At 48.8% G+C, this 25,335-nt stretch overlaps 3 protein-coding genes across 5 annotated transcripts in view; all 3 read right to left on the bottom strand.

Moving 5' to 3' along the window:
* Positions 1–302: 302 nt before the first annotated feature.
* On the bottom strand, positions 303–8,837 carry ctdspl2b (CTD (carboxy-terminal domain, RNA polymerase II, polypeptide A) small phosphatase like 2b). Its single transcript, XM_062470862.1, has 13 exons — positions 8,607–8,837; positions 6,289–6,479; positions 5,673–5,811; positions 5,340–5,483; positions 4,866–5,081; positions 4,558–4,651; positions 4,294–4,405; positions 4,122–4,208; positions 3,854–3,916; positions 3,684–3,763; positions 3,401–3,527; positions 3,096–3,191; positions 303–2,992 (listed from the first exon to the last, which is right to left on the bottom strand). Exons 2-13 carry the CDS (start codon positions 6,454–6,456, stop codon positions 2,927–2,929), a joined length of 1,392 nt encoding a protein of 463 aa, XP_062326846.1. The 5' UTR covers positions 6,457–6,479; positions 8,607–8,837; the 3' UTR covers positions 303–2,926.
* Positions 8,838–9,135: 298 nt separating this feature from the next.
* Positions 9,136–17,167, bottom strand: golm2 (golgi membrane protein 2). Of its 3 annotated transcripts, none has more exons than XM_062471160.1 (11): positions 16,634–17,167; positions 15,696–16,314; positions 14,197–14,251; positions 13,984–14,086; positions 13,770–13,860; positions 13,495–13,609; positions 13,235–13,318; positions 12,800–13,093; positions 12,120–12,257; positions 11,341–11,508; positions 9,136–10,650 (listed from the first exon to the last, which is right to left on the bottom strand). In XM_062471160.1, the coding sequence occupies exons 2-11, from the start codon at positions 16,020–16,022 to the stop codon at positions 10,574–10,576; spliced, it is 1,452 nt and encodes a 483-aa protein (XP_062327144.1). In that variant the 5' UTR covers positions 16,023–16,314; positions 16,634–17,167; the 3' UTR covers positions 9,136–10,573. The 3 variants fall into 3 exon arrangements, with proteins under 3 accessions (XP_062327144.1, XP_062327145.1, XP_062327146.1); XM_062471161.1 differs by having other exon boundaries at positions 11,422–11,508; positions 16,634–17,166; XM_062471162.1 differs by lacking the exon at positions 11,341–11,508 and having other exon boundaries at positions 16,634–17,165.
* A 706-nt stretch (positions 17,168–17,873) lies between these two features.
* Positions 17,874–25,335, bottom strand: part of fam189a1 (family with sequence similarity 189 member A1) — a 22,996-nt gene continuing 15,534 nt past the window's right edge. Inside the window, exons 3-11 of the mRNA XM_062471790.1 lie at positions 25,257–25,329; positions 23,451–23,558; positions 22,711–22,871; positions 21,520–21,655; positions 20,077–20,152; positions 19,304–19,948; positions 19,110–19,178; positions 18,633–18,964; positions 17,874–18,500 (exon numbers count right to left, since the gene is read on the bottom strand). Of these exons, the coding sequence (XP_062327774.1) occupies positions 18,303–18,500; positions 18,633–18,964; positions 19,110–19,178; positions 19,304–19,948; positions 20,077–20,152; positions 21,520–21,655; positions 22,711–22,871; positions 23,451–23,558; positions 25,257–25,329 (1,798 nt within the window). The 3' untranslated portion in view covers positions 17,874–18,302. The remainder of the gene's footprint in view (positions 18,501–18,632; positions 18,965–19,109; positions 19,179–19,303; positions 19,949–20,076; positions 20,153–21,519; positions 21,656–22,710; positions 22,872–23,450; positions 23,559–25,256; positions 25,330–25,335) is intronic.

The following is a 25,335-nucleotide window of genomic DNA, read 5'->3' as shown; positions in this document are numbered from 1 at the left end:
GTGCAAAGTAACGTGTGGAATGTACAATAGACCATGTTGTGTAGATTTACATTAGCCCTTCTAACACCTCTGTATGATGAGATGGATAGCATAGGATACACTATGTAACTCAAGCTAATATCCATAACTTGCCTTAACAGAGTATACTAACAGCAACACAAAAAGTGTATCGCCCCAAAAGAAAATGCATGCAAGCAAGCTTTACCTTTAAATATCCCAATTAAAATACATGATTAGGACAAATTCTGTCCCGAGTAGGTTTACGGATATTTTATGGGGAAGAGACATGAAACAAAAAAAAATTTCTGCAGAAAAAGTGCCATGATTAAAATTTTATTCAGGACTTTCCCACAAATGCAAGCGTATTCTCTACATGCTAAATTTCTACGGGTCAGTGACAACGCGCTAAACTAAACATACAGATATTTGTAAGAAAACACTCCTGCTGATGTAAAGTTAAATCTTCATTAATACATTTAAAAAGTAGATATGACATGCCTTTTGAAATCAAAAATACAAAAACAGTCCTTATTTTAAGGATTTTTTTAAGCTGCATGTACTGTACACCCCATTGTACAATAATAAACTGGTAATGCACAAATGAACTGGGTCTCCATCAACACCTACATCCTTAGCATCACCAAGCTGTTCAGAAAACACAACCCTTGAGAACACAGAGGGGTCAGACCCCACAGAGCTGGGCCAGGTCAGATGGAGCTTTGGGTCTTTCATGGGTTGGTTCTAGTTCTGTTGGTGTCACTGTGGATGGATATTCTGGCCTGGCCCAAGGTTTAGATGACCACTGGTGTTAACAGGACCTGAATGAGCTGAGAAAACCAGGCCACTGGACCATAAACACATATGGGAGCTAATAAGAGTCTTCTGACCAAGTCTGCATGGTGGGGAACTACAATAACTGAACAGCAGATCTTTACCTCTCAATAACAATGACAACTTTTGGTGAATAAAACCAAACCATGTTTTTTTTTCTCTCATCTTTTAAGATTTGGAAGATAAAAATACAAAAAGACTAGATCCTTTGGATCACATGGACTATATAACTCCCTCTCCTCAAAACTGGAAAACACTTTACATTCATAGTCAATACACTCAATACAACACTGCTGACTAGATCTGATCTGTTAGTCTGGTTCTAGTGAGTCTCTACAGAGAGAGGAGAGTCTGGAGGCCAATAGGGGCAGCCTAGGGGCTGGTGTGACAAGCTTCCAGAATTTGATTGTCTCTGGACATCTTTACATTGTAGAGGAAGATAAAAGACTGTTTAGACTGGGGAGGAAGGGTAGTATGGCACCATTGATGAGCATCCATCAGCAGGGCTGGGGAAGCCTCTCTGGGATCATGGTCCAGGAGAGTTGACTGGAGGAGATGAGGGTCTGGGGTCCACTAGAACTAATACATCCTGGTCTACAGCTCTCCAAAAGCCAGGACAGACACATTCAGCCATAAACCTCTGCATCGACATTAACATACTTCAACTGCACTTAGAAGAAAAAGGCTTTAAAAAGTACACAAGTAAAAATCAATTAATAAAAAGGTGAAACATTCTACATGGCAGATGTGGGTCGAGAAGAACAGTGAGACATTCCATCTCCTTCCAGTGCCCTCACACCTCAGGTGACACTGTCCACCTGGAACTGAGGAGAATGTTGGCGGCTCAGAATTCTGGTGTTGCCAGCCGTCACCTGGTTACTGAGAACTCTGGGATGTCCCCCTCCACCCACTGAGACAGATGTCATCTGTACTGATCTGGTATAGCTGGTCAGGGATAAAAACTTACAGATTATAGGAACATTGTATAGAACCGTAACTGGAGGTTCACACGAAAGCCCAAGAGTACTCCAGCTTCCTAAATGACCGGTTACACAAAGCAGATATCTACAGCACAAAAGAGCAGAAATAAACCGTTTTCTTTTTTTATGTGTTTGTGTATGTGTGTAAAACCTCCAAGCCAAACTGACACCATTCCGGATCTGCCGTTAATCCAATCCACTAAATCCAAGCCCCCCCTGCCCTTACCACTCAATTAAACCTTTGAATACTATGCACCATAAACAGAACGTCAGGATCAATTCTTCTTGATCTGACAAGAAAAAGGGACACTAGTCTCTTAACATCTCCATGTAGTTACAGAGAGCAGGAACCAGTACAGATTGTGTAGATATTTAGCAGGATCAAGGCTGTTCAAGGAAACAACTGTTTAAGAGGCTCTAGAACAGAAGACACAGAGGAATGCATCATGAGGTCCTAGCACTACAGGGTAAAAGGTGGCAAAATCCTCCAAAATAGGAGCCCAACCAGAGAAACAGCTACACAAAAACAGGCCATACGTTTGCCAACGGAGTGTCCAGTATGTAGAGCACCAGAGATCAGGGCCTGGAGCAGGAGGGCTTGGAGCCAGAGGGGAGGGGTCTGGAGCCAGAGGGGAGGGGTCTGGAGCCAGAGGGGAGGGGTCTGGAACCAGAGGGGAGGGGTCTGGAGCCAGAGGGGAGGGGTCTGGAGCCAGAGGGTCTCAGGCCAGTGTGAGATCATCCTCTTCTTCTGGTGAGACGGTCAGCCCATACAGACAGCACCTGCTGCAGCGGGTGGAGGGGGCTGTGTAGGACCCGGCAGCCAACCAATGGGACAGGAGGAGTCCTTCACAGTCTCCCTAAAAGTTTCTGAATTGGGTCTATACAGTTAAAAATTCTTGCTTTGAAAAAATGTCCTTTTTTTTCTCTCAAGTTGCTTTAAATGCAAGTATGCAGGACAACGAAATGCAGGAACATCATAGGTTTAGAGAAAAGGCTAAAATATCAAGAGCAATGGCAATGTCTGTAGCAGGTGTTCCAAAGGGGCTCTGTACAGCGTCTGTGAGGGAGGGGTCAGTCAGTTCTGGCGTCCGGGGGCAGCAGTCCTGCTTTACGTCTCAGTCTGGGGGCAACAGGTCGTGCAGACGAAATCGCTCTCTGACGTGTGGCCGCACATCTTCGTTCTGGGAGGGGAGCAAACAGCCAAGTGGTCAGGTACAACTGTAGAATAATGATTGATTGGGTATTGATTGGTACATTATGGATCCATATTTTGTGAGATCCTACCAGCTCCACCAGCTTCTCCAAAAAGGGTACCAGCTTCAGCAGCTCACTGTCGCCTTTGTCCATGAACCAGCTCTCAATGGGGATGCCATTTGATAGCTACACACACACACACACACACACACACACACACACACACACACACACACAATTAGACAGCTAGACAAACAGTCAGTTGGAGAACTAAACACCCGGGAAAAATATACTGCTACTACTGGAACAGAGAGCACACGTGTGTGTGTGTGTGTGTCACTTAGTGTTGGACCTCTGAACCCAAGGGTAGATGCATAGTTCATGAGAGGGGTCACCTGATATGCGAAGGCTTGAGGTGAGTTGTCTATGATGATGGTCTTGGACAAGTCTCGTCCCAGGATGTTGAGGTCTTTGATGTAGTTGCCCTGCACGCAGACACAGTGCTCACGGAACAAGCGGTGTCTTCAGTTACAGACACAACAACGGAGACAGAAGTAGAGGAAAAAAACAAATCAATGACCTGGTTCAGGGCCCTTTATCAATAATGTAGCTAAACCACAACTCTGACACCTGAATATCACATGTGATTCAACACCTGCTCCAGCCACACACACACACCTAACCAACTGCTTCTTGGGGTCCAGGATGTTGAGCAGTTTGTCTGCGTACACCTTCTTAGAGGCCGTGAAGAGGATGATCTGTAAGACAAACACACACAGGAATGAATGCCTCGCCACACCACCACCACATCCTCTATTCAAATGAAAGAACTTGAATCAGGATCTGACCTCGTAGATCTGCGACATGCGCTCCAGAAACTCTCTGAAGAAAGGCCGCAGCCGCACGTACACCTGCAAACAAACACGAGACAGCAAAACAAAGAAAGTTAAACTATGAATTAAAATAAAGCCAATTATAAAAACGTTCATACTCAAGCTGTGTTCTACCAAAAACAGCTTATAGGAAGACAGTGGGAAACTAAACTCAGGGCAGCACTGCCCCCTGCTGGCCAGGTTGCTCACTAGTAAGGAAGTTGTTAGAAGACCAAGCCTGTACCTGGTAGATGACATCCTGGAAGAGGACAGGGAAGGTAAGAGCTGCGTCGTCCAGCTCATTCAGACTACAGTGGACTAGCGTTTCATCCTGGAAGGAGACACAGAGATATGGGAAGGCAGGTAACAGACTGATATTGGACAGGTTCTGAGAGGGTGGAGGTGAAGGTACTGACCAGGTCCAGAACCAGGGAGAACTCAGGGGTGCTCCGGGTCTTCAGAGGCAGCGCTGGCTTTCGGGTGAGCTGCTCCTCAGTCAGGGGAGGGACATGTTTGATGAAGAAGTAGCTGGACCGCAAGCAGAAACAGAGGCCACATCATAAACCAGCCAGGAAAACAGACTAGCAGCACATAGTGAACCAAGTACAGCCAACCAAGTACAGCCATCACCAATAACAAAAAAGAAACTTGTTTTGGGAAATATAGTTTTTAGTACTTACGGGTCAAAGACCTCCCAGTCCTCCTCATAGGTGCCCTCTGCTGGGACAGTGGGCTGAACCTCCACATAACTCGCCTCCGGTAGCATACCAGGGGCTGGGCAGGATGGGGAGGGGTGGAGGAACGAGAGTTAGGAGGTAGAAGAGAGTAAAGAATGAGGGAGAGAATGATAAGAATAGTTAGAACAGGTAATGCAAACTGAAGAGGTCTGTCATTAGCCATGGATCAATTAACAATAATTAAATATTCTTCAAAACTCACATCAATAGTAGGGAGGCATGATTCACCATAACTGCCATTCCCTGCTCACCTGTGAGGGGGGGCAGGTCAGCATCAGGCTCCATCTCCGCCTGTTCCTGGGGGGCCTCTGGAGGGTGGGGGGGCCGTAGGACCGGGGGGACAGGGGGGTACAGGGGTGTGGAGGTACAGACCTCCAGCGTGCAGGTGGGCGTCTCCTCGACCTGTTCCATGTCCAGCTGCTTCACAATCTCTTCTGCTTCCACCGTTTGCCCCAGCGAATCAGAGCCTGATTGGGGAAAACCAATCAGGATTAACAATGCACAGACCCCCCCCCCCCCCCCCCCCCAGGAGGTATGGTGGATTGATGGGGTAGGAGACAGGATACAGTAAAAGGTAGAGTGGGGAAGGGTAGGATGCATATGTAGCGTAGGAGGACCGGGGAAGGACCAGTGGGTGGGATGTATGGTATAATAGAAGAACAGGGGAGATGTATGATAGAATAGAAGGTATGGTAGGTTAGGTTGAACAGTTGAGGTCGTCTCACCATTCTTATTGGCGGGCGAGAAGAAATTGAAGACAGGGGAGAAGATGGTTCCCAGCAGGGTGGTTCTGGGGGGGCTGACAACGTCCACCTCCTCCAGCCTGCCGTTGACCTTCTCAGCCTTACTCCTGTCATGGTTGGTGGCCTCTGTGGCAGCAGGGGTTAAAGGTCAGCAGCAGCACATACTCCGTAAGAAGCGTTGTTGGGGAATAGCATATCCCAAAACACCCTGGGGTCCTGTCCTAAAATCCACGTTAGGACACCTGCCTATTAATGGGAGGAGCTTGAACATGAATGTTCCAAGAAGTCAGCGTAAGAAAATAAATGTTGTCTCACCTCCATTGACAGAGCCCCTCCTGCCCCCCCGGGCCACGGTCCTCCTGGGGGGATCACCGCCCTGTGGTGTGGAGGTGATCAAGTTGTTGTCCACATCACAGTGGAGCCGTGTTCTCTTAGCAGAGTTCTCCTGCTCCACCTGAGAGAGAGTGAGAGAGCGAGAGAGAGAGAGCGAAAGACACAGACGGAGCGAGAGAGAAGGGAAACTCTGAGCCTGGCTAAAATTAGCTCCCAGTCAGAGTCCTTGCCAGGCAGCTGCATTCCGCCACACATTTCTAGGTAACACGACACTGTCTCCTGACAAACAGTAGATTTACATGGTAAACGTTGAGAGCTAAATCCGGAGTGGTCAGCCAACATAGACTTACGCAACACCAAGCTTGCATGTCACACCATGTACAGTACACAGGTTAACTGCAACAATGGGCCGGTCAAAGCTCAACTTTGGCCTTGTTCCAATAGTATGAATGCAGCCTTCCTGCATTCACTGAGGTAATGTCTGATCTCACATGAGATAGTTTAAAGCATGTGCTCTTCCTCTGTACAGGTGTTGCTATCCCAGATCAGATGGTGAAGGCTTGGGGGAGGGACAAAGGGTGGTGGTGAAGGGGCTCACCTTGACGGCATTCCCTCTGATAAACTTCTTGATGGTGGACAGAAGTCCCCTCCCCCCACTGGGGGGCGTGTCCTCCTCCACTTCAGAGTGCCTCCTCTTGGTCCTGGAGGGGCGTGCCGCATGGGCGGGGTTAGGCTGCTGAGAAGCCTTGCGCATTCTCAGCCTCATCGTCTTAGCAGTCACATGCAAGACTGGGGGGGGGGGGAGAGCAAGAGGGAGAGCAAGAGAGAGAGCAAGAATTTGTTAACTTTGTCATAAAGCTAGCAGAGTACTATAGTTTTAGACCAGTTACCAGTGGACATGGCGCTCAACTACTACAGTCTAGGTCAACTCAACGGAGTAGAAAACTCAATCGACGCACACACACGGAAAAAGTACTGGTCTTGCACAAACACAGAAAAAGCACTGGTCCAGCACACAGAGCGTGCAGCAGCAAAACATCTGGTTGTGTTCAGGATCCCATTTCCTTCACTATATGGTTCACCAATGCAGCCCCCCCCCCTCTCCCCCTCCCCACAACACTCCCCCAGTCTCAACTGTGCCAGGGCCCTGCTCCAACACTTTAAACATGCTCTTTTCCTTTCTCATTGCCCTATTAGGAACCTGTGCCTTCCCATACCATCCACCCTCTGGGGGTGTCTCTGCTCAAACTGAAAACTGACTAGATGGATGAAAGTCTGTGCAGACAAGCACATTAACAAACCCCAGCCAGGGAGAACTATTCTTGTTGGCCCCATCCTACCAACCAGTGCAATTACATAAGAACAACTGGCTGAAAATGTGTTCAGGCATGTCCTGGACCTGTCAGATTCCATGCCAGAAAAACACACTTACACGTTACAGAAAGACTGTGCGTGTGTGTGCTACTCTATCCGTCCAGCTCCACCACTCATTGCATCGTTCTACACTACATCTGGTTTGTATCAGAACAGGGATGAAACACAAGAGACCATTTAAAAATATCCTGTATTAAATGTGCCCACAGGCCAGAGTAAGCAGGAGATACAGAGCAGATATATGCCCTCCTGTTGAGGCACTGAAGGCATCTACCTCTGCCAGGCAGGCAGCAGTGCTGTGAAAGGACACCCAGCTGGGTCTCAAGAGTCCACAATGTGGAACAAACAACCAACACGTCGTGGATTAAAAATATTCCTGTAATTAGATAGGCTGGAATGTCACTTAACTATCCTGTCAGTGGTGCCGTGTAGCCAACTCTTGAGCTTTGTTGAGAAAGTGAGTGTCATATCTAGCCAATTCAACCAGCTCCCCTTGTCAGGTATGCGCTGGCTGCAGGAGCTGACACCGACCATGGCATTACAGAAAACAACAATGCGACGTGCACTCCTAATAAAACATTATTGGTAGGCTAACGAAATGCACAAGTGTTTGATAAAACCAAAATTCGATCGCTATAAAGTCAAGTCTAATTAGTCAGCCACTGAAGTAGCCGCTTTCAACATACTGAAGAATGCATGCACATCGCATAAACTGAGCGGGAAAAGAAAGGAGACCTTTCTTGCCTGCGCCCAGGTAGCAAATGGGCCAAACAAAATAATTAGCTGACGTTAGAAACTCTCTTGTAGCAAGCGGCCTAGCTGTTATATTATATTCAGTCTTCTTTAAGATTGCCCACTCATTAAACTTGCATTTGACATGGTTAGCTAGCTATGCAGCGGATCCGTACCTTCCAGCATTTAGCCATGACCGTCTGTCTGCTGCTTGCCGTTCAGCAAGGCTAGGCTACCAAACTAGTCGATTAACGGCATTAGGTAAAGCTAGTCGCAAATACCATGGTTAACAAATGCCTTATGAAATAAATCAACTATGAACAGAAAAAGCAATCTTAAAACGATACTTCGAACACGTTAGCTAGAGAATGACATAGCCATGAACTACCAAACTAATTAGCTGGCTAATAGCTTGGGTCCGGGAATGTCCATTGCATTGCTGGAATGCTGCTGTATAGCTCGCACTAGCGGAACGTTCCCTGGGTTGTTATGATGGTAACAACCAGTCGTTACCAACCCAAATAAGTAAAATGACAGTTCCCTAATCAGTAAAAGTACGAGAGGATATGATCATTTAGTAGTTACAGATTATACATTTTATTAGCGACAAACATCGAGTCGTTGGAAACCAAATGTTTCAGGGACTAGCCTGATCCAAGGAGGCCATGAATTTTTGCGAACGCGTTAGGTTAGCTAGCTAGCCAACAATAGCTAAACAGAGCGTGAAGCTTAGCAGACGTGCCTGAATATCAAAGGAAAATATTTATTTGTACGTCATACACACCCCCTCATGTTAAAATCCTCACTTACTTTACAGTGCTCCGCAGTGCCTCTAAAGCGAAGGGACAGGTCGAGCAAACTGCTGCTGGTAGCCACGATGGGGGCAGCAGTCAGTTTTTTTCTGTGATCCGACTTCTCTTCGTTCAGGGACCGTCTAAAAACTGATACTGCGATATGTAGCTAGTCGCCATTTCCCGCCTCCTTATCCACACACTGAAAACCAGATACCCGTATGCACACATGAACACACACCCCCTCCGACACTCGACGCACAAACATCACACACAACCTCTCGTAAGATAATAGGTAGCTTTAAAATGAAAGTGAAATATATTTAACTACATACTTCGTGGCACAGTCACAATAAGTGTAGCTACGACATACTTTCCAAGGCAGAAGATGAAAAACAATAATTACCCGACAAAATAAGGGTCCAAAACCTAACCAAATCGATGTACCATATACTTACTGTACTGTCTTCACGGAGTCATCAACTCTACAATAAATCCCACTGGTATGCTTCTTCTAGATCAGTTGCGTTTCAAACAACTAATACACATTCAAAAGAGCACAAAACGGTTTTAATAAATTATAAATCAAAAAGCATTTGAGGGATACATATAAGCAATTGATTGATTACTGTTACCAATGATTGATGACCATTATTAAGCATGATGATCTATGTTTACCATTAATTACCATGAAACAAGAAACCGAATCAAGACCACTTGTCCTACAGATCACAGTGACTGAACTACCAGCTGTATTTATCTCTCCTGTCATTCGAATTTGAAGGAAACGGATCTCCCTGGCTGGCCTTGCCCATATGCATCTCTGATTTGTACAATTTCCTTTTAATAAACAGAAGAAAACAAAGACAATACATTCAATATGCCGCCCTTCAATATGAAATCCTTCTTTAAGAGCTACAAAAACAAATGATTTAATGCTCATGTATCTAAAATGCCACAGATAAGTTTGTACCTTATGTCCTACAATATAAATGGAGACAGCTCCAACATGTAGACACCTGCTACCAACACTCCTCCATAAAAGCTAAAGTTCCAGAGTCATTTCACAGAAGTGTACCTAGGTCAGTTTGTATGAGTATTGCTTGAAGCTTCAGTAAGTGGAGTGAGGTGGGGGAGGGGGGTTCATAAAGATTGCTAGTAGTGGTGGTCATGCATGCAACATCAGCCCTCAGACCAACAGAATGCCCACTTTGGAATATGAGGGCAGTCAGAGATGTTTCCTAACGGAACGACAGGTCCTTGGCATGGGGGGCCGGCGTCAAAACCAGCCAAGACACACCGGAGGAAACACAGAGGACTTTTAATTTCATTGACACATTTAGGACTAAACTAGTTTCAGCTCTCTATCAAGAAACAGCTGTTCAGAATCTGAGAGAACATCTAGTCAGTTAAGGGAAAGTCAAGTCAAGGTGGAACACCAACAGAAGAAAAGCCCACAGATGTTATCAGGCTGAGCAGAGGAGAGGGGGCCAGACTTCTTGCCAGGTCACAAACAGTCCCCCTATCTAGACAAAAGAGACTTCGGACAGCTTCAGTCCAAAGGTCATTTAGCCAAGTAGGAAATGAAAACCTTCATAATCAGACATAAACAGAAACTTATTATACAGTCCCACATTGCATACCTGTCATCTAGTTTGGGGCTTCCCTAGTGACAAATAACTTACAAAGCAAACAAAAACAAACAAACACACCATGAGCATCTGCAGATGTACCACAGGCATGAGCCTGGTCTTCATGTCTCTGTCTGCAGTGCTGCAGGGTGGGAGGTTCCTACAGTGAACATCAGTTTTTCCAGAGAGGTGCCACATCCTGGAGGTCTTTAGGAAACTGTCATGAGATTTACATCATAGGAAGAACACTATGGAAGGCGAGTCTAGGTGGTCAGAGGCCCCACCCCCAGCACAGGGGTGCACCAGCTCCTTCACACAGGAAGTCCGGGGTCTTGCACACAGTTAAGTGTAGGGTCTAGAGGATGTCAATGGCCTGGTGTCTCTTCCCGTAGTCGACTGCACGGTCTCCCTGGATGTCCCGGTCTTCATCGTCTGGGAGCAGAACAACAGGGGAGAGAAAGAGGAGAAAGGGGGGGAAAAGACAACATACCATTATGTTGACTTTCCTCAGTGCTTACAGGTCATAGGTCACCAGGGCTTTGCCATTATGGCTGCACACCAGCCATGATCCTTCTGTGTCCTGATCTTATTATGTTTCTCTATTAAAGACGCCTCGACTTCAGGAAGAACAGCAGCTGTATGGACTTAGATGGACTGGTTAGTCACTAGTAAGAAGCTGGTCAGATCATGCCTCATAGTACAGCCTCTGCTGGTCCAGATGGATGGCAGGGTTACAGTGATGGCATGGTGCACTTGAGGCTGCTTAGCCAGTTATGTGACACGAACACAGCATCTACTCTACCACAGCTGGAGAGAGAGAGATGGTGATTGGACACTGACAGCTGGGTGAGGCCCAGCCACAAGAAGCACAGGCAAGCAGGGAGACAGCTGGATGGAACATGCATACACTCACAGAACCCTGAGACCCTGGGTTAGGGCTGGGGACAAGTAAGTGTAGGTTTACCGTCGAGAGTGGGTTTGGAGGGGGGGGGGGGGGGGGGGGGGGGTCAGGGTGCTGTGAGCAAGGGTGAAGGTGGCAGTCTAGAACTGATGCAGGGAGAGGCAGCAGGAGTGGAGGGGGGAGTTGGTGAGATCAGTTGGCTGGAGACCCCCCGGGCTCACCTTGGACGTCTTCCTCCCCTCCATCACCATCCTCTTCCTCATTGTAGGCCAGCTCGGCCTGCTTGTCAGCCTCGTACTCACCCACGTTCCCGTCGTCCCCGTTGTAGTCCGCCAGCTTAGAGCCGTGCTGGGGATCTACCGGGGACTCGTTCTCATCAAAGAAGCGGCCTGCAGAGGCAGAGAAGGGGCCCCATCAGGACGGAGGGATGCAGAGAGAAGGGCCCCATCAGGACGGAGGGATGCAGAGACAAGGGGAGGGATGGAGGGAGAGAGATAGGAAGAGGACAGAATGGAGGAGGAAGGGCAAATAATAAAAGGGGAAGAAGAGTAGAGGAGTGAGGTGAGCAGAGAGTAAGAAAAAAAGAAAGAAACGAGGATTAAACCGATGGAGCCTGTAAGGAAGGGAGGGAAGTAGGAGAGACGGAGAGAGAGCGAGGGGAGGGGGACAGATGCTTCCCATAAGTTAGGAGGAGAAGAAACTGGATAGAACACCAGACCTGGACAAGCTGGGGTTTTTATGACAAACTAAAGAGAAATGGTGGAGAGAGAGGAAAAAGGTAGCAAAGGAGGGTGTGCGGAGGAGAAAAATGCAGGAGGAGGAGGGAGGCTGGATGAGAGGATGAGAAGTGCAGCAGTGTAGGGGCAGCAGAGCTGAAGCCAGGCAGCAGCAGCATTATGAGACCCAGACCTCTCCTCAGCTCCAGTCCGCTCCTCTTCATCATCTCCAGTGTGCTCAGTTACCCCCCTACCCACCCACCTCCAGGGATACTGATACTCACTCTGGCGGTGCCGAGACGCCTCTGCAGGCAACTGGTCCCTGGCACGCCTGGGCTCTATGGGGTTGGGCACCTGGGCAGGGTTGGGGGGCAGGCCCACACCCCTGGCCTGGACATTCCCCCCCTTAACATGGTCAGGAGCTGAGAAGATGAGGAGAGGGGAGAGTGAGCTATTACAGAGTTTTCTACTTGAATGAGCTCTTTCACATGGCTGCTCCAAACACACATGTTCAAAGTCTTCAGGGAGGAAAAAAAGAATGATGAATCACCTTACAAACTGAACGTCTGCCAAAGAGAGCAGAGAGGAGAGCCAGGGAGCGATACTGCTTTCTCTCTGCTCCCTCCATTTTCTACACAAACATTCCTCCTCACAGCAGGATGCTTTATGGCAACAGGAGAAAAGCTGACAATTGGTCAAAAGTAGTGAAGGGCGGGGCCTTTGCTGTACAGAGCCAATGGGAGCCCAGAACAGCCTGACATACAGAGATTCAACTATTCCAAAGACTGTCAAGTTCTCAAGATGGAACGAGGGGTTTTACGAATCTTCTGCCTTGTCTGGGAAATATTCCAGTCTCCTCTATAAAGCAGAGCATATCGATACAGTAGAGTAGAGTACAATAGAGCCGTGTGTGTTTGGACCTTGACGTTGTTTGCGTATGTACATGAGCTGTGTGTGTGTTTACCCTGGAGCTGTCGGTTCTGCTCTCCTAGCTCGTCTGCCTGGATGGCTGCAGCCTTGTTGTCTTCATCAAACAGCACAGGTCTGTCTGCCACTGCCGGGGGAGGCTGCTGCTGCAGAGGGTGGCCAGCAGGGGGCACCACCATCACCCTGTCCCTCTCTGCCTGCAGATCAGGGAGCTCGAGAACCACAGGCCTCACTGCCCCATCATCTACCCCTGCCCGTACCCTATCCCCAGTGTCCACCTCAGGATCTGGGGCCAGGACGTGGTTCTGGGTGATGGCTGGCCGCTTTAAGGCTGGAAGAAAGGAGGATGAGGTTGAAGGAGCGAGGCAGAGAAAGCAAGAGAAAGCAAGAGATGAAAGGGGAGATACATTAGTCATGAATTGACTTTCTTGCACTAGCATTGTAGCTGAGACCTAGAGACCAGCTGACTCACCGAAATGCACATCTTCTATCTTCCCCACCTCGCTGTCCTCGATGCCAGGCATGCCAGCATCACTGCCAGGCTTGCCCAGGTCCTCTGGTGGGGGCAGCAGGACAAGCACATACAGACAGCAGACATGAGGTGAACTTGAACACAAAACTCACATACATGATATATGTAGATAATATCTAGACATCATAACACTTTGAGGATTTTAGTGCCCCTCAGAAACCATTTGGTGCGATGCATTACAGGTGACGTTCCTGCAGTACCTTTCAGATCTGGGCTGTCATGTTGGAGGGTTACCACCGTGTGGCGCTCCGCTGCAGCCTCCACCTTTGCACCTGCATCAGCAGTCCCTGCTGCTTTCCTGCTGCTCAGAGCACTCTGAGGGAGGAGACAGGAGAGAGTGTGCGTGATACAGACAGAGAGAGAGAGAGAGAGAGAGAGAGAGAGAGAGAGAGAGAGAGAGAGAGAGAGAGAGAGAGAGAGAGAGAGAGAGAGAGAGAGAGAGAGAGAGAGAGAGAGAGAGATCATCATCACTCACCTGTCTCAGCTTGGATGCTTCCTCCTCCAGGCTTTTCTTCATCTCTTCATATTCGTTTTTCTTTTGGGCCATTTGTCTCCCACACTGCAAACTGTTGCGCAAAATGCGCACACACACACACACACACACACACGTCATTGCCCAGCCTGGTCAAGCTTACCACAGAGTAGAAATATCTCTGGGGGAGGAAGAAGGTGAATTGGATCTGCTGTACCTTTCGTACTCCAGCCTCCTCTCCAGGGTGGTGCTGTTCTTCCTCACCTCCCTCAACTGCTCCTCCTGCTTCATAAACTCCTGCTTCAGCTCCTTCAGCTGCTCTGTGGGCCACAACAAACACACCCACACACATGCGGTTGGCTGTGGGGTCCACTGTGTGAGCTGGTGTGCCAGCGCCCCCTGTTGGCTAGGCAGTGATATCAACTCTCACCTTTGAGCCTCTGGATCTCTGTCATCTGGGATGTGACATCACTCTGCAACTTTATCTGAGGAGAAAGGGAAGAGGATGGGAGACAAGGAGAGAGGGAGGAGGATGGGAGACAAGGAGAGAGGGAGGAGGAGAGAGGGAAGAGGATGGGAGAGGAAGAGAGAGGGAGGAGGATGGGAGAGGAGAGAGGGAAGAGGATGGGAGAGGAAGAGAGAAGGAAGAGGATGGGAGAGGAGGAGGAGAGAGGGAAGAGGAGAATGGGAGAGGAGGAGAGAGGGAAGAGGATGGGAGAGGAGGAGAGAGGGAAGAGGATGGGAGAGGAGGAGAGAGGGAGGAGGATGGGAGAGGAGGATAGGAGGAGGATGGTGGGAGGAGGATGGGAGAGGAGAGGGAAGAAGATGTTAGGAGGAGGATGGGAGAGGAGGAGAGAGGGAAGAGGGGAGAGAGGGAAGAGGATGGGAGAGGAGGAGAGAGGGAGGAGGGGAGAACTTTAGTCTAGTGAAGCATTACACACCTTCAACCTAACAAGCTACAACTCTGGTCACGTTGGTGTGAATGTCTCAAACTATGTTACAGGTGATGAATAGCCAACAAGATGGTTAAACTGGGTGGACATGACTGTTAATCAGGGAGCAGCTGAGCTGGGAGCATCTGCCGGCTAACCCCACTGAGGTGATGAGGGGAGGATTGTGTGAGTGTGTGTGTTGGTCCTGAGGGACCAGTGGTCCTCAGCTGTGTAGGATCTAAGCTGGGCCTCTAATGAGATCTGCGGGAAGCTCCGGCTGCACTAGGCTGCACCCCCATACTGTCCTCAAAGAGGCTGAGAGAGAGAGAGAGAGACTATGGTTGTTAATGAAGCACAAAGCTCACAGGAGAGCTGTGACAGTAATTACAGCTTCAGTGTCATCCACTGTGAAGATAACAGCTTCATTCTGTCACATTCCCCGAACTGAGGCAGACCAGTGCCCTGTAAGAACAGCAGACAAACAGGGAGGAAGGAAGAAGAGAGAAGACTAGAGGACAGGGGCAGAGAGACAGGAGTGGCTAACAGTCGAAAAAACAGAGTTGAGGGATTGAAAGGAACCCACCAGAACAGAGCAAAGGGAGTCCATGTTTACAGACACACCCTGTCCTGTCCCTGTGCTTGAAGCTGCTGACACAGGAGAGTGGAATGCTCTCGCAGGACACCTGAGCACTGGTTGACATGAATGCTGGCACACCTGAGCCGGATCCAGCAACAGGTTTCTCCAGGAAGTAACCTGGCTACATTCCCTTAAAGGCTCGGGAGTGTGGACCTACACCCACCAGGTCACATTGTAGACTCTGAGGCACACCCAAACTCAATCTGTACATTCCTGCAGCTAATCTGCACAGTCTGTTCTTAGAGAGTACTGGTCTACCCCGGTCTACACAGACCAGTGTCGTCATCCCCAGCCACACGTTGGTTGATTCTGAGTGTCAGTGTATTGTACAGGATTACTCTAATACTACTACTCTCTTACCTTTTCATCTGTGAACTTCTTGACGAGGACATCGCGAGCCTGCAGCTTGCCCTCGAGCATGCTGTTGTCGCCATCCTTCTTATCAATCTGTTTCCGGTGCGTGTCCACCTGCACCATCAGCTCCGAGTTGCGCTTCTCCAGTCTGCTGCGCGCCGCGTCCGTGCGTTTCACCTGCGTCTGTACTTCCAATAGCTCGTCCAGCAGCCGCCCGTTCTTGTTGGAAACGGTCCAGTAGTTGAAAGACAGTATACCAATAATGACCATTAACGCAATGAGGACGAGGGACGGGAGACGGCCTCCCCGTCGGTTTGCGCTGAAACCAACCATCTCTGAATCTGTCTTGCTAATTGAACGAGCAAAGATGCTCTGCTACTGTACTGGTAACGTTAGAGAATTCCAGATGTGAATTTGGCTGACATGCCGTATTGCTGCGGCAAAAATTTAAGATTATAAATTCCACCAAAATGTTCTGCTACCAGTTCAGCATTTTTTCTGTTCTCAAGCGACAGAAGCACCACGAAACAAAAAAACGTCCTCCTCCTTCCGTACAGTTGTCTCGCTCTTGTTTGCATTCATCCAATGCGCTGCTTGTCAGTGCATCCGCAGCGACGTGGCCTAGCTGCGAACACAGCAAACGTAGGCAAGCATTGTCGTTAGCTTCTAGCAACTTTAGCAATAAACACAACGCATTGAATGCTATTATTATTTTGGACAATTAGACGCGCTGGTATACGCATATATATCTAGCTAGCTCGTATGTAGTAAATGATTGGCTGAGCAAATTATATGCGTTGGTTGGGTGCTGCTGCTCAGCAACCAGACCTGACAAAACAAACTGGCTAGCTGGTAAATAGTAAGCTAACCTGTACATAACTAGCTTCGGCAAACACAAATCATGCATAATAAATACATCTTGCATAAAAACATATTTTGCTAACCTCACAATGGATTCTGGTATCTAACAGGCTGGCCAATACAGCAGTTTGTACCATCCGACCTCAGCCAAGACTTGAAATCGATGTTGGCTAGCGCTATTCTAGATCGCTAGTTCTGACTGTACAGTAGTATGATATCCAAGGTCTCTTCATTGTCCGGAGGACGGGCAACATGTGTATTACCCCGTTTTGCCAAATAAACAGCTCAACTGACCACACTGACAAAAAAATGTAGGTCTGCAACGTTTTGCCCCGCTAACATTGTTGGTTAACGTTACTTAGCTAGCCTAGACTAGCGCGTCCTCGGCTTCGTTGGAGACAATCCTCCTCTGTGTTGTCTCTTTTTCACGGCAAATATGGGAAAGCAGCGGAGCGCGTGCGTCGTTGTGATAACAAACACAACATGACCTGTTTACTTTATAGGATTACAGCGACATATCTAATATAATTCATAGTTCTGAATGTTAAAGTCTACCAACTGGCTCTTCTAAAGACAAAACCATACAGCCAGAGTGTACAAAATATTTGAACTGACAGTGGGATTATCCAATCGTGCTAAAGCTCCAATGTATGGCACATACACATATGGGAATCCTATTGGTTGTTTCAGATAACGAGTTTATGGTGACATTTCTTTTGCAATCCGGACACAGACGGCGTGGATGGAGGGCGGAGTTAAAACTCGGTTGCGCTGTCAAAGGGTCTAGTTCACGCCGATAAGCGACCCGTAGGTTACAAAACGCGCTAACCAACAGATTCTATTCCACTACGGACTAATACGGATCAGAGCGGTCCAGACGAAATTATTTATACCGTCAATCTTCATTGACACAGGGAAGCCTCCACAGAATCCACACTGATAACAAAGTCACCTCAACAATACTTAAACGCACTGGACCTATACGTGTCATTCTGCATTTACATAAACTCAATCATAATTTTATATAGGCCATATATATATATATAAATATATAAAATCAATGTAATATATCCGATTGTAAATGATATAGTCTACATCTCTATTCTCAAAGAAAGCCATCCGTACATCTATTTATCCATATCCACAACTACTCAAGAATCTGTACGCTTTTACTTCTGTCAGTGCCATCTGCTGTCTGATTGTTGTACAACTTTGTTGAGCGCGACAAGGTATCGTGCAGTAAAACGTTCTAATATTTAATACAGAAAAAAGAGGTAAACACAAGATAGAAACTGATATTTTATTACAACACTGATAAGAATGGTAACACACTGAGGTAAGTTTAATTATCCACGTTTGTTCTCTGACCAACACCATCACAAATATTCACCCCATATCTGTTAGAAACTGTGAAGCAGTCTGCCTGCTTCACAGTTTTACACAACGCCTCCAGGTCTGTTCTGATAGTCCAATGAGAGTTTTTACAAAAATCCCCTGAGGGAGACATTCTGGTGTGTTTGTATGTGTGTTAGTTTGGTGGTTTTTGTGTGTGTGTGAAAGAGAAAGAGGAAGGTAGCAGCAGGTCCGGCCAGAGTTGGTGGGTGGAGTTTAAGGAAGCTACCGTTTCTGCTGATGTATTGGTTGGCACGGTTTCACAGGGCACTATGAGAGAGAGAGAGAGAGAGAGCAACCTGGAAAGACATTCCCCCATCAGAGGGTTCCAGTTCTTGTTGTGTGTGTATATGGGAGGTGTCAGAGGATGGTTTCTCTGCACAGGGGGCTTTGAGAATGTTCAGAGGGGGAGGTGGAGGAGGGGGGATCCTGGGGGGGACGTGGTGTCTGGGGGGGGCGGCGCAGGGAGGAGGGGGAGCTGAGGGCCCCACAGCTCCGCAGGTGCAGATCCTCATGACCTCGCTTCCTGGGACTACTCATGATGCACTGGGTCATCACCTGGACAGACAGGGAAGAAAGAGAGATACAAAAAATAAATGTTTAAATCCAATTTATTACATGAAGACTATCAAAGAAACTAAATGTTCTTTTTCACACCACGACCTCCCTCCTCTTCCCTCCCCATCTTGCCTGGTCAATGACGTTGGCACTGAAGATGGCCTCCTCCATGTGCTTCTCGTCAGACTTGATGACGTGTTTGATGGTGTTGACCACCTGCTGTACCTCCGGGGGCAGACTGCAACTAGACTGCTCCAGGAAACGGGCCACCAGGATCTTGGTGTCCTTGTAGGTCTTCAAGTCAGCCAGGGAGTGGGGCCTCTCGCTGGGGCCGGACGAGGAAGAGCGGAGCGTCCGGGGTTTCAGGCGAAGGTCCACTTTCCTCTCGTCCTTCTGATCCTTCTGCTTCCTGCCTCTGCGTCCCCACGGTTTAGACGCTGCCACCTCTGTCTGCTCTGCACTAACTGAGCGCACACACACACACACACACGAGCGCACACACGTACAGGATGTCAGTGTGTAAGCAGTCCTGCAACCAGTCCACATGAATTGGAATGGGATTTCTAGGTGAGACAGTGTGAGTGGAGAGAGTTGGGCGGAGGGGGGTACCTTGCTCCGGAGGAGTCTGGGGGGACTCTTCAGCAGCAGGGTGTGCAGACACACAGCCCCAACTCTGTCCTGCAGGGGGAGACACACACCAACCCCACTGTCAACAAACATGACAGTGTTGGTTTCACACTGGCTTTTACATAGTAAAACGCACGCACGCACACACACAAGCAGGTCCTGGTGGGGTCACCTACTTCCTGATATGGAGCTGCAGGCGATGGGATCGCTGGTGGAGCGGACGATGCGGTCCAGCTTGCCGTACTTCCTGTTGCCGCGGAGGAGCCGGGGCCTCTCAGCGGAGGCTGAGGGGGGCTGGGGGGAACAGGAGGGGGGCCAGACACTGAAGCAGAGCCTGGCACCTCGGGGGCGGGCGGGGGGAGAGGGGGTGGATGCCCCCCCTGAGGAGCCTACAGTGGGCTGGGAGGAGGGGGGAGGGACAGAGAGGGTAAACTTCCTACACCCCCTCCCTCTGAGCGGTGTGTGTGTGTGTGTGGCAGAGGCCAGCTCCTCCATGGTATGTGTGGCGTCGGGCTCCTCATGCTCCTCCTGCTCCAGGGTGCTCAGGTTCTCAGAGGACCAGTCTGGAGAGGGTGGCAGGGACTCGCTGGGGGCGGGGTCCCCAGTGCTGGGGCGGGCGTGTGGGCATGACTGGCGCAGGGAGCAGCGGGTACTGAGCTCCAGGCTGGTCACGCTGCCGTCCATGGGCGCTGTGTGGAGCGTGCAGTAGGGGGAGGACTCAGAACCCTGGACCTCAAAGGAGCAGAGGTCTTCTGAGGAGCAGCTGTGCTCCTGGAGGTCAGCTACCTCAGACACCATCAGAGATGCACTGTCCACTGAGGCTAGACAAACACACACACACACACACACCATTACAACACGCACACACACACAGGACAAATCTGAGGTAAGCCCACAAAGGATGGTGCAGCTGTATGTGGCCAGTAGCAGATGAAAAGGTCAGTCTTACCCTGGGTGCTGAGGCCTGCAGTAGTGTTCCTCTCACACGGGCTGGACTGTGATACCTGCTGCTCTAGACTGGTGACCTGAAGACACACACACATGCGCACACACACGTGCACAAACACACACACAGTTCTATTAGAATATAGCAGTCATAGTTAGAACCCTATTCAGGACATGAGTGAAGATACTCCTCTGCACTGGCATCCTTGGGGCAGTCCTACTCGCTGTGAAATATATTGTTGTTGCTTGCTTTTCTACAGGTACACTCTTGCACTTTTGAGGTTCATGTTGTTTAATTGTAATTTGTTTAACTACATGCTCTTGTGGTGGCCTTTGGCACTTATTTAGTTTTTTTCGCAATGTATTCTTCATGTTTTGTCTACCCACAATGTCTGGGGCTATCTCGTTGTTATGATCAGTGACCTATGCACTAAGCTCTCTCTTGGAAGTCGCTTTAGATAAAAGCGTCTGCTAAATGAATAAATGTAAATAAATGTACAGACTGGCCTGTAGAGGGCTCTCTGAGACCACAGCACCCATCAACATACTGCACCAAAACCCCCGATCCAGAGTTCCATAGAGATGCTTCAGAACAGAAGGTTGTGGATTTTGACAAGTTTGGTCAACTATACTGATCACTATGGCTATGTCAGTTTCACCTATCATGCAGACATCTCTGCTATAGTCACGGATAAGCCCAGTGTTCCCATAGTACCAAAATCTGATTACAGATCAAAGGAAACAATCACAACAATCAATCACATGACGTAAGCCACTTGTCAGCTAGCAACTGTCAATCCTGTACTTAGACCCACTCCTACAACCGATTACAGCAGGCTGATTGTCCAGACAGGTCATGGTGAGTAGGAGACTCCAGACAGACTTATGGCGGTAACTTGCACGGGTGATGGTGAGCTGGAGAGAGGAGGCTGGTACTTCAGGCTGCATATGAGAATAGACTGCTCTATAGGGCGGAGAATATACCTGAATGTCAGCCTCTCTCCAGCCTCTACCCAGCTACTCTCTAGTCCCACTCTCAGTCTCTCTCTTTCCCTGTATTCCCTATCCTCCCTTCTATGGGTGAGCAGTCTCTACATTGATCAGACTTACAACATCACACCTTTGTAGGAAGACAAGGAGAGATTAGTGAAGAGCAGCTCTTAAAGATGGAACACAAACACCTTAGTATTACCTAATCGGTTTTCATCATTAGTGAATAACAGAGCCACATCAATTCAGGTGCTCAGTACGTGACAGGGGAGGAGTGAGTGGGAGGCGCTGAGATATATGGCTCCTTGGATGACGCTTCAGATGATGATGGCCCTGAATTAATGAGCTACAAAAGATGACAGAATACGACACCCAAACATCTGAAGGGAAGGATGGAAGGAAGAAGAAAACGTGCAGGACTTGAGCAACCAGCAGTGCTTGTTGCCCCCGTACAGACCTGGCCGGCAGGTGTGTGGCCCACCACAGACTCGTAAGGGGGGGGCAGCTCAGACGGGTACAGGGTGCCAGGACTGTTGATGGGCACCCCGTAGATGGCACTGAACGGAGAGTGGGGAAAGTCCAGGTGTAGCCCCCTGGATGACAAACACAGACCACGAGGTAGTCACCGTGACGTCTAGAACAGTGCAGTACAGAGGAACCATCTCTGGTGAAACACTGAGGTTCTGTAGAGGACCCATTCTAGGGAGGTTCCTTGTTCTGTTTCTATATAGACGGTGACACAGTGCAGGAGCAGGAGAAGGAAGAGAAGCAGGAGAGGGTGGAGGTGCAGGAGAAGAAGTAAGAGAGTGATATCCTCTTCTCTTCACCTAACACTCCAACTCAGATCTATTCCACATATCCATAGCATATCACCTAATATACGACAGCCATTATAATTCCATTCACCAAGACTGTGTTTTATCTGGTGCCAATTAAGAATGAGCAGCAGAGCGAGAAGTTGGGTCGTTTAATTCAGCTCTTAATCCTTTAAAGAGGCAGAGGGTAAGAAGAGAAGAGGGGGACGGAGAAGGAGTAGGATGGGGGGAGAGTAGGAAGAGGAGAAAGAGGGGGAGGAGTAGTGGGGGGGGGAGTAGGATGAGAAGAGAGAGAAGGATGGGGGGAGAGTAGGAAGGAGGTGGAAGCGGGGGAAGATAAAGGTGGAAATGAATTACAACCTGAGTGTCTCGACCAATCATCCGAGGCATGATGATGTCATGACACGGGCCCGCCCCCTGACAGGGAGCTCTTATAAAGTGTCATTCAGCTTGTTTGTATTTACGGCCTAATTAACAAGCAGCCCTGGCATGGTGCCATGGAAACATCAGCTGCTCTCTGGGCAGCAGAGTGTGTGTGTGTGTCTGTGTGTGTTTGAATGTGTGTGTTTGCTGAGGGGGAGGGGCCACAGCATCCCCAGAGAACTACAATGCTGTAATAAACTAGATTAAGGTCAACTTTAAGGCACCACACGACCCACTAGGAAGATGTATCAAACACACCCTGACAGGTGTCAAAGAACATCCTGCAGACAGTCACTCAGAGAGTCACGCTAAGCCACAGTGCGTGTGTGTGTGCGAGATGTGTCTTGGAACAAGGAGTGTTGTGGCTTCTAGGGTCATATTTTGTGTGTATGTGTGTTTGGGGTGCTCACCTCTGTGCGTCCATGGAAGGGGTGCAGGTGTACTCCGGGGGGTAGTAGGGTGGAGGGGGGATGGGGGCGATGAACTCATCAAAATCCAGCGTCTGGTGGAGGATGGTTCCATGGGGAGTCATGCAGTCAGCACTCAGCGCACGGGCTCTATGGGGCATGAACTGAAACACACATGCACACATGCACGCACACATACAGTATATACATACGTATAGACCCCCCACCCCACACACAACACAGTATTACATTATCTGGGTAGAGACCTTGTTAGTGTCCCTAATCCCAAACCTTATCTAGAGAGGTGTGATATGAAAAGACCTTGTTAGTGTCCTCATTAGTGTCCCCAACCCCTATCCTCATCTCGTGAGATGTGAACTGATCCTTGTCACAGCCACGGCAAGATGGACCTCTGGCTATTTGTGTGTGTGTGGGGGGGGGGGGGGGATTTTATATGTGTGTGTGTGCTTGCGTGTTTGTGTGTGGCGGAAGGTGTCTTTGTGTGTGTGTGTGGTTGACTGGGGGGGGGGGGGGGAGGGCTTTGTTCTTGTGTAGTTCTGGTCTCCTTCATGTTCTCTCAGATGAAACTAATCCCCGCCCCCATAACAGGCAACATCCGCCCCCTCCCACCTGCCCCCCCCCCCCCGCCCCGCCCCCCCCCCCCACCTGCCCTTCCTTCCCTTCCCTCCCCCTCCCACCTGCCCCCTCATCTCCCTTCTCACCCTGCTCTGCCTCTATCTTACCATCTGCAGCACATCGGTGGAGAGCATCTGCATACAGCACATAGCGGTGGCCAGGGCACACACGATGGTGGAGATGACGTTCAGCGCACACACACTAAACAGCAGCTCCTGGGGGAAGGGAGACAGGGAGGGAAAGAGGAGGGAAGAAAGAAAAGTGAGCGAGAGGTGAGGCGGTCGGAAGAGGTTGAGGATATGAAAAACAGAGAGGGAGAGTCGGTTAAAGATGAAGGAAAAGCCATTCCTCTAGTCAGAGAACATAATGATTGAGACGAGGAGAGGAAGGAAATGGGACCGAAGGTGACACAAACACTGATGATGTCGCTGAGGAGGTGACAAGAGGCAGGGGGAAATGCAAAGAAAAGTGTGACAGACGTCACCATATAGCCCTGCCTGACAGTATGGACAGTGTGTCTCAGTAAGTTAAGGAAGAGGAGGTGGTTTGTCAGAGGGTGCAGGATAAATGATCATTATAAATGATAATAAATGACCATGTCAGCTGAACAGAGGTCCTGACCAGCAGTCTTCAAACCTGCTCTGCTCAGCACCACATGTAGACAGAACTATCAGTCCTCACTCTCTCATTCACAAACAGCGCCTCAGGACTACAAACACTAGAGAAGATATTTGATTACATGATTCATTTCTGTGGGGTTATGTGCAGCAGTGTTCCAGAAAGGTATTGGGTGCCATGGCAACATGGTAAACATCTGCCTTCCAGATGTGATACTAGACGGGGCTCCTGAGATCTCCCTGGTGACAAACATGTACATACTGACACGTCCGTCCCAGAGGCTAGAACAACACCTCACAGGAAGCTGTTAACAAACGCCTTCCACGGAAACCTTGCCCGTGGCCAATCAGAGGTCAGGGAGTCACCTCGCCAAGGTTATACACTCCGCCTCCTTCACAAATCAGAAATTCCCAACTCTCAAAAACGGGCAAACAAATACGAAAGTGAAATGTTTACTTAGAGTGAACCATATAGTCTGGAAGCTGCCATAAGCGCTGCCGGGAAGTTCTGGAAACCTGGATTACTCTTCAGAGATAAAGGACGAAAATAAATCAAATGTGCCTATGTTATGGTTGAACTCGAAATATATATAGAGAGAGGTAATGAGAGAGAGAAGGGGGAATTATGTGTGTGTGAGAGAGAGAAAGAAAAAGAGAGAGAGAAAGAGAGGAAGAACACGAGAGAGAGAGAGAGAGAGAGAGAGAGAGAAAGAGAGAGAGAGAAAGAAAGAAAGAAAGAAAGAAAAAGAGAGAGAGAAAGAGAGGAAGAATACGAGAGAGAGAGAGAGAGAGAGAGAGAGAGAGAGAGAGAGAGAGAGAGAGAGAGAAAGAAAGAAAAAGAGAGAGAGAAAGAGAGGAAGAACACGAGAGAGAGAGAGAGAGAGAGAGAGAGAGAGAGAGAGAGAAAGAGAGAGAGAGAGAGAGAGAGAGAAAGAGAGAGGAAGAGAGAGAGAGAGAGAGTGCTTAACCTGCTCCCCTCCTGATGGTGGTCAGGCACCGCAGCCTTCTGGTCACTAAGAGGAAACATCCATCAGTGTGTCTGACTGCCTGAGCATGCCATAAACCTTTATGGTTCAGACACACAAATCCTCCCGTTCACACGCATCTGTAGCGAGCCGTGATCAGAAGGCCATGCTTCATCTTAAAGACACTTTCATTCACTTATAGCTATTTCATTATCACTCAACAGCATGGACGAATACGCTGTAACACTGCTGTCCAATCAACGAGTCTTAGCTTGTGTGCTTCACACAGGATTTGTGATGGCATGGAGATCCACAGCGGCCCCCCACTCACCTTGAGTCTGAGGCGCATGGTGTTGCAGTCTCTCAGAGGGTTCAGTCTCAGAGTCTCTCCCATGTTGCTGCAGCTGGAG

Source organism: Osmerus eperlanus, chromosome 10, assembly GCF_963692335.1.
Source record: "Osmerus eperlanus chromosome 10, fOsmEpe2.1, whole genome shotgun sequence".
Taxonomy (NCBI): domain Eukaryota; kingdom Metazoa; phylum Chordata; class Actinopteri; order Osmeriformes; family Osmeridae; genus Osmerus; species Osmerus eperlanus.
The sequence above is the reverse complement of the archived record's forward strand: the minus strand, read 5'-3'. Positions and strand labels throughout refer to the sequence as shown.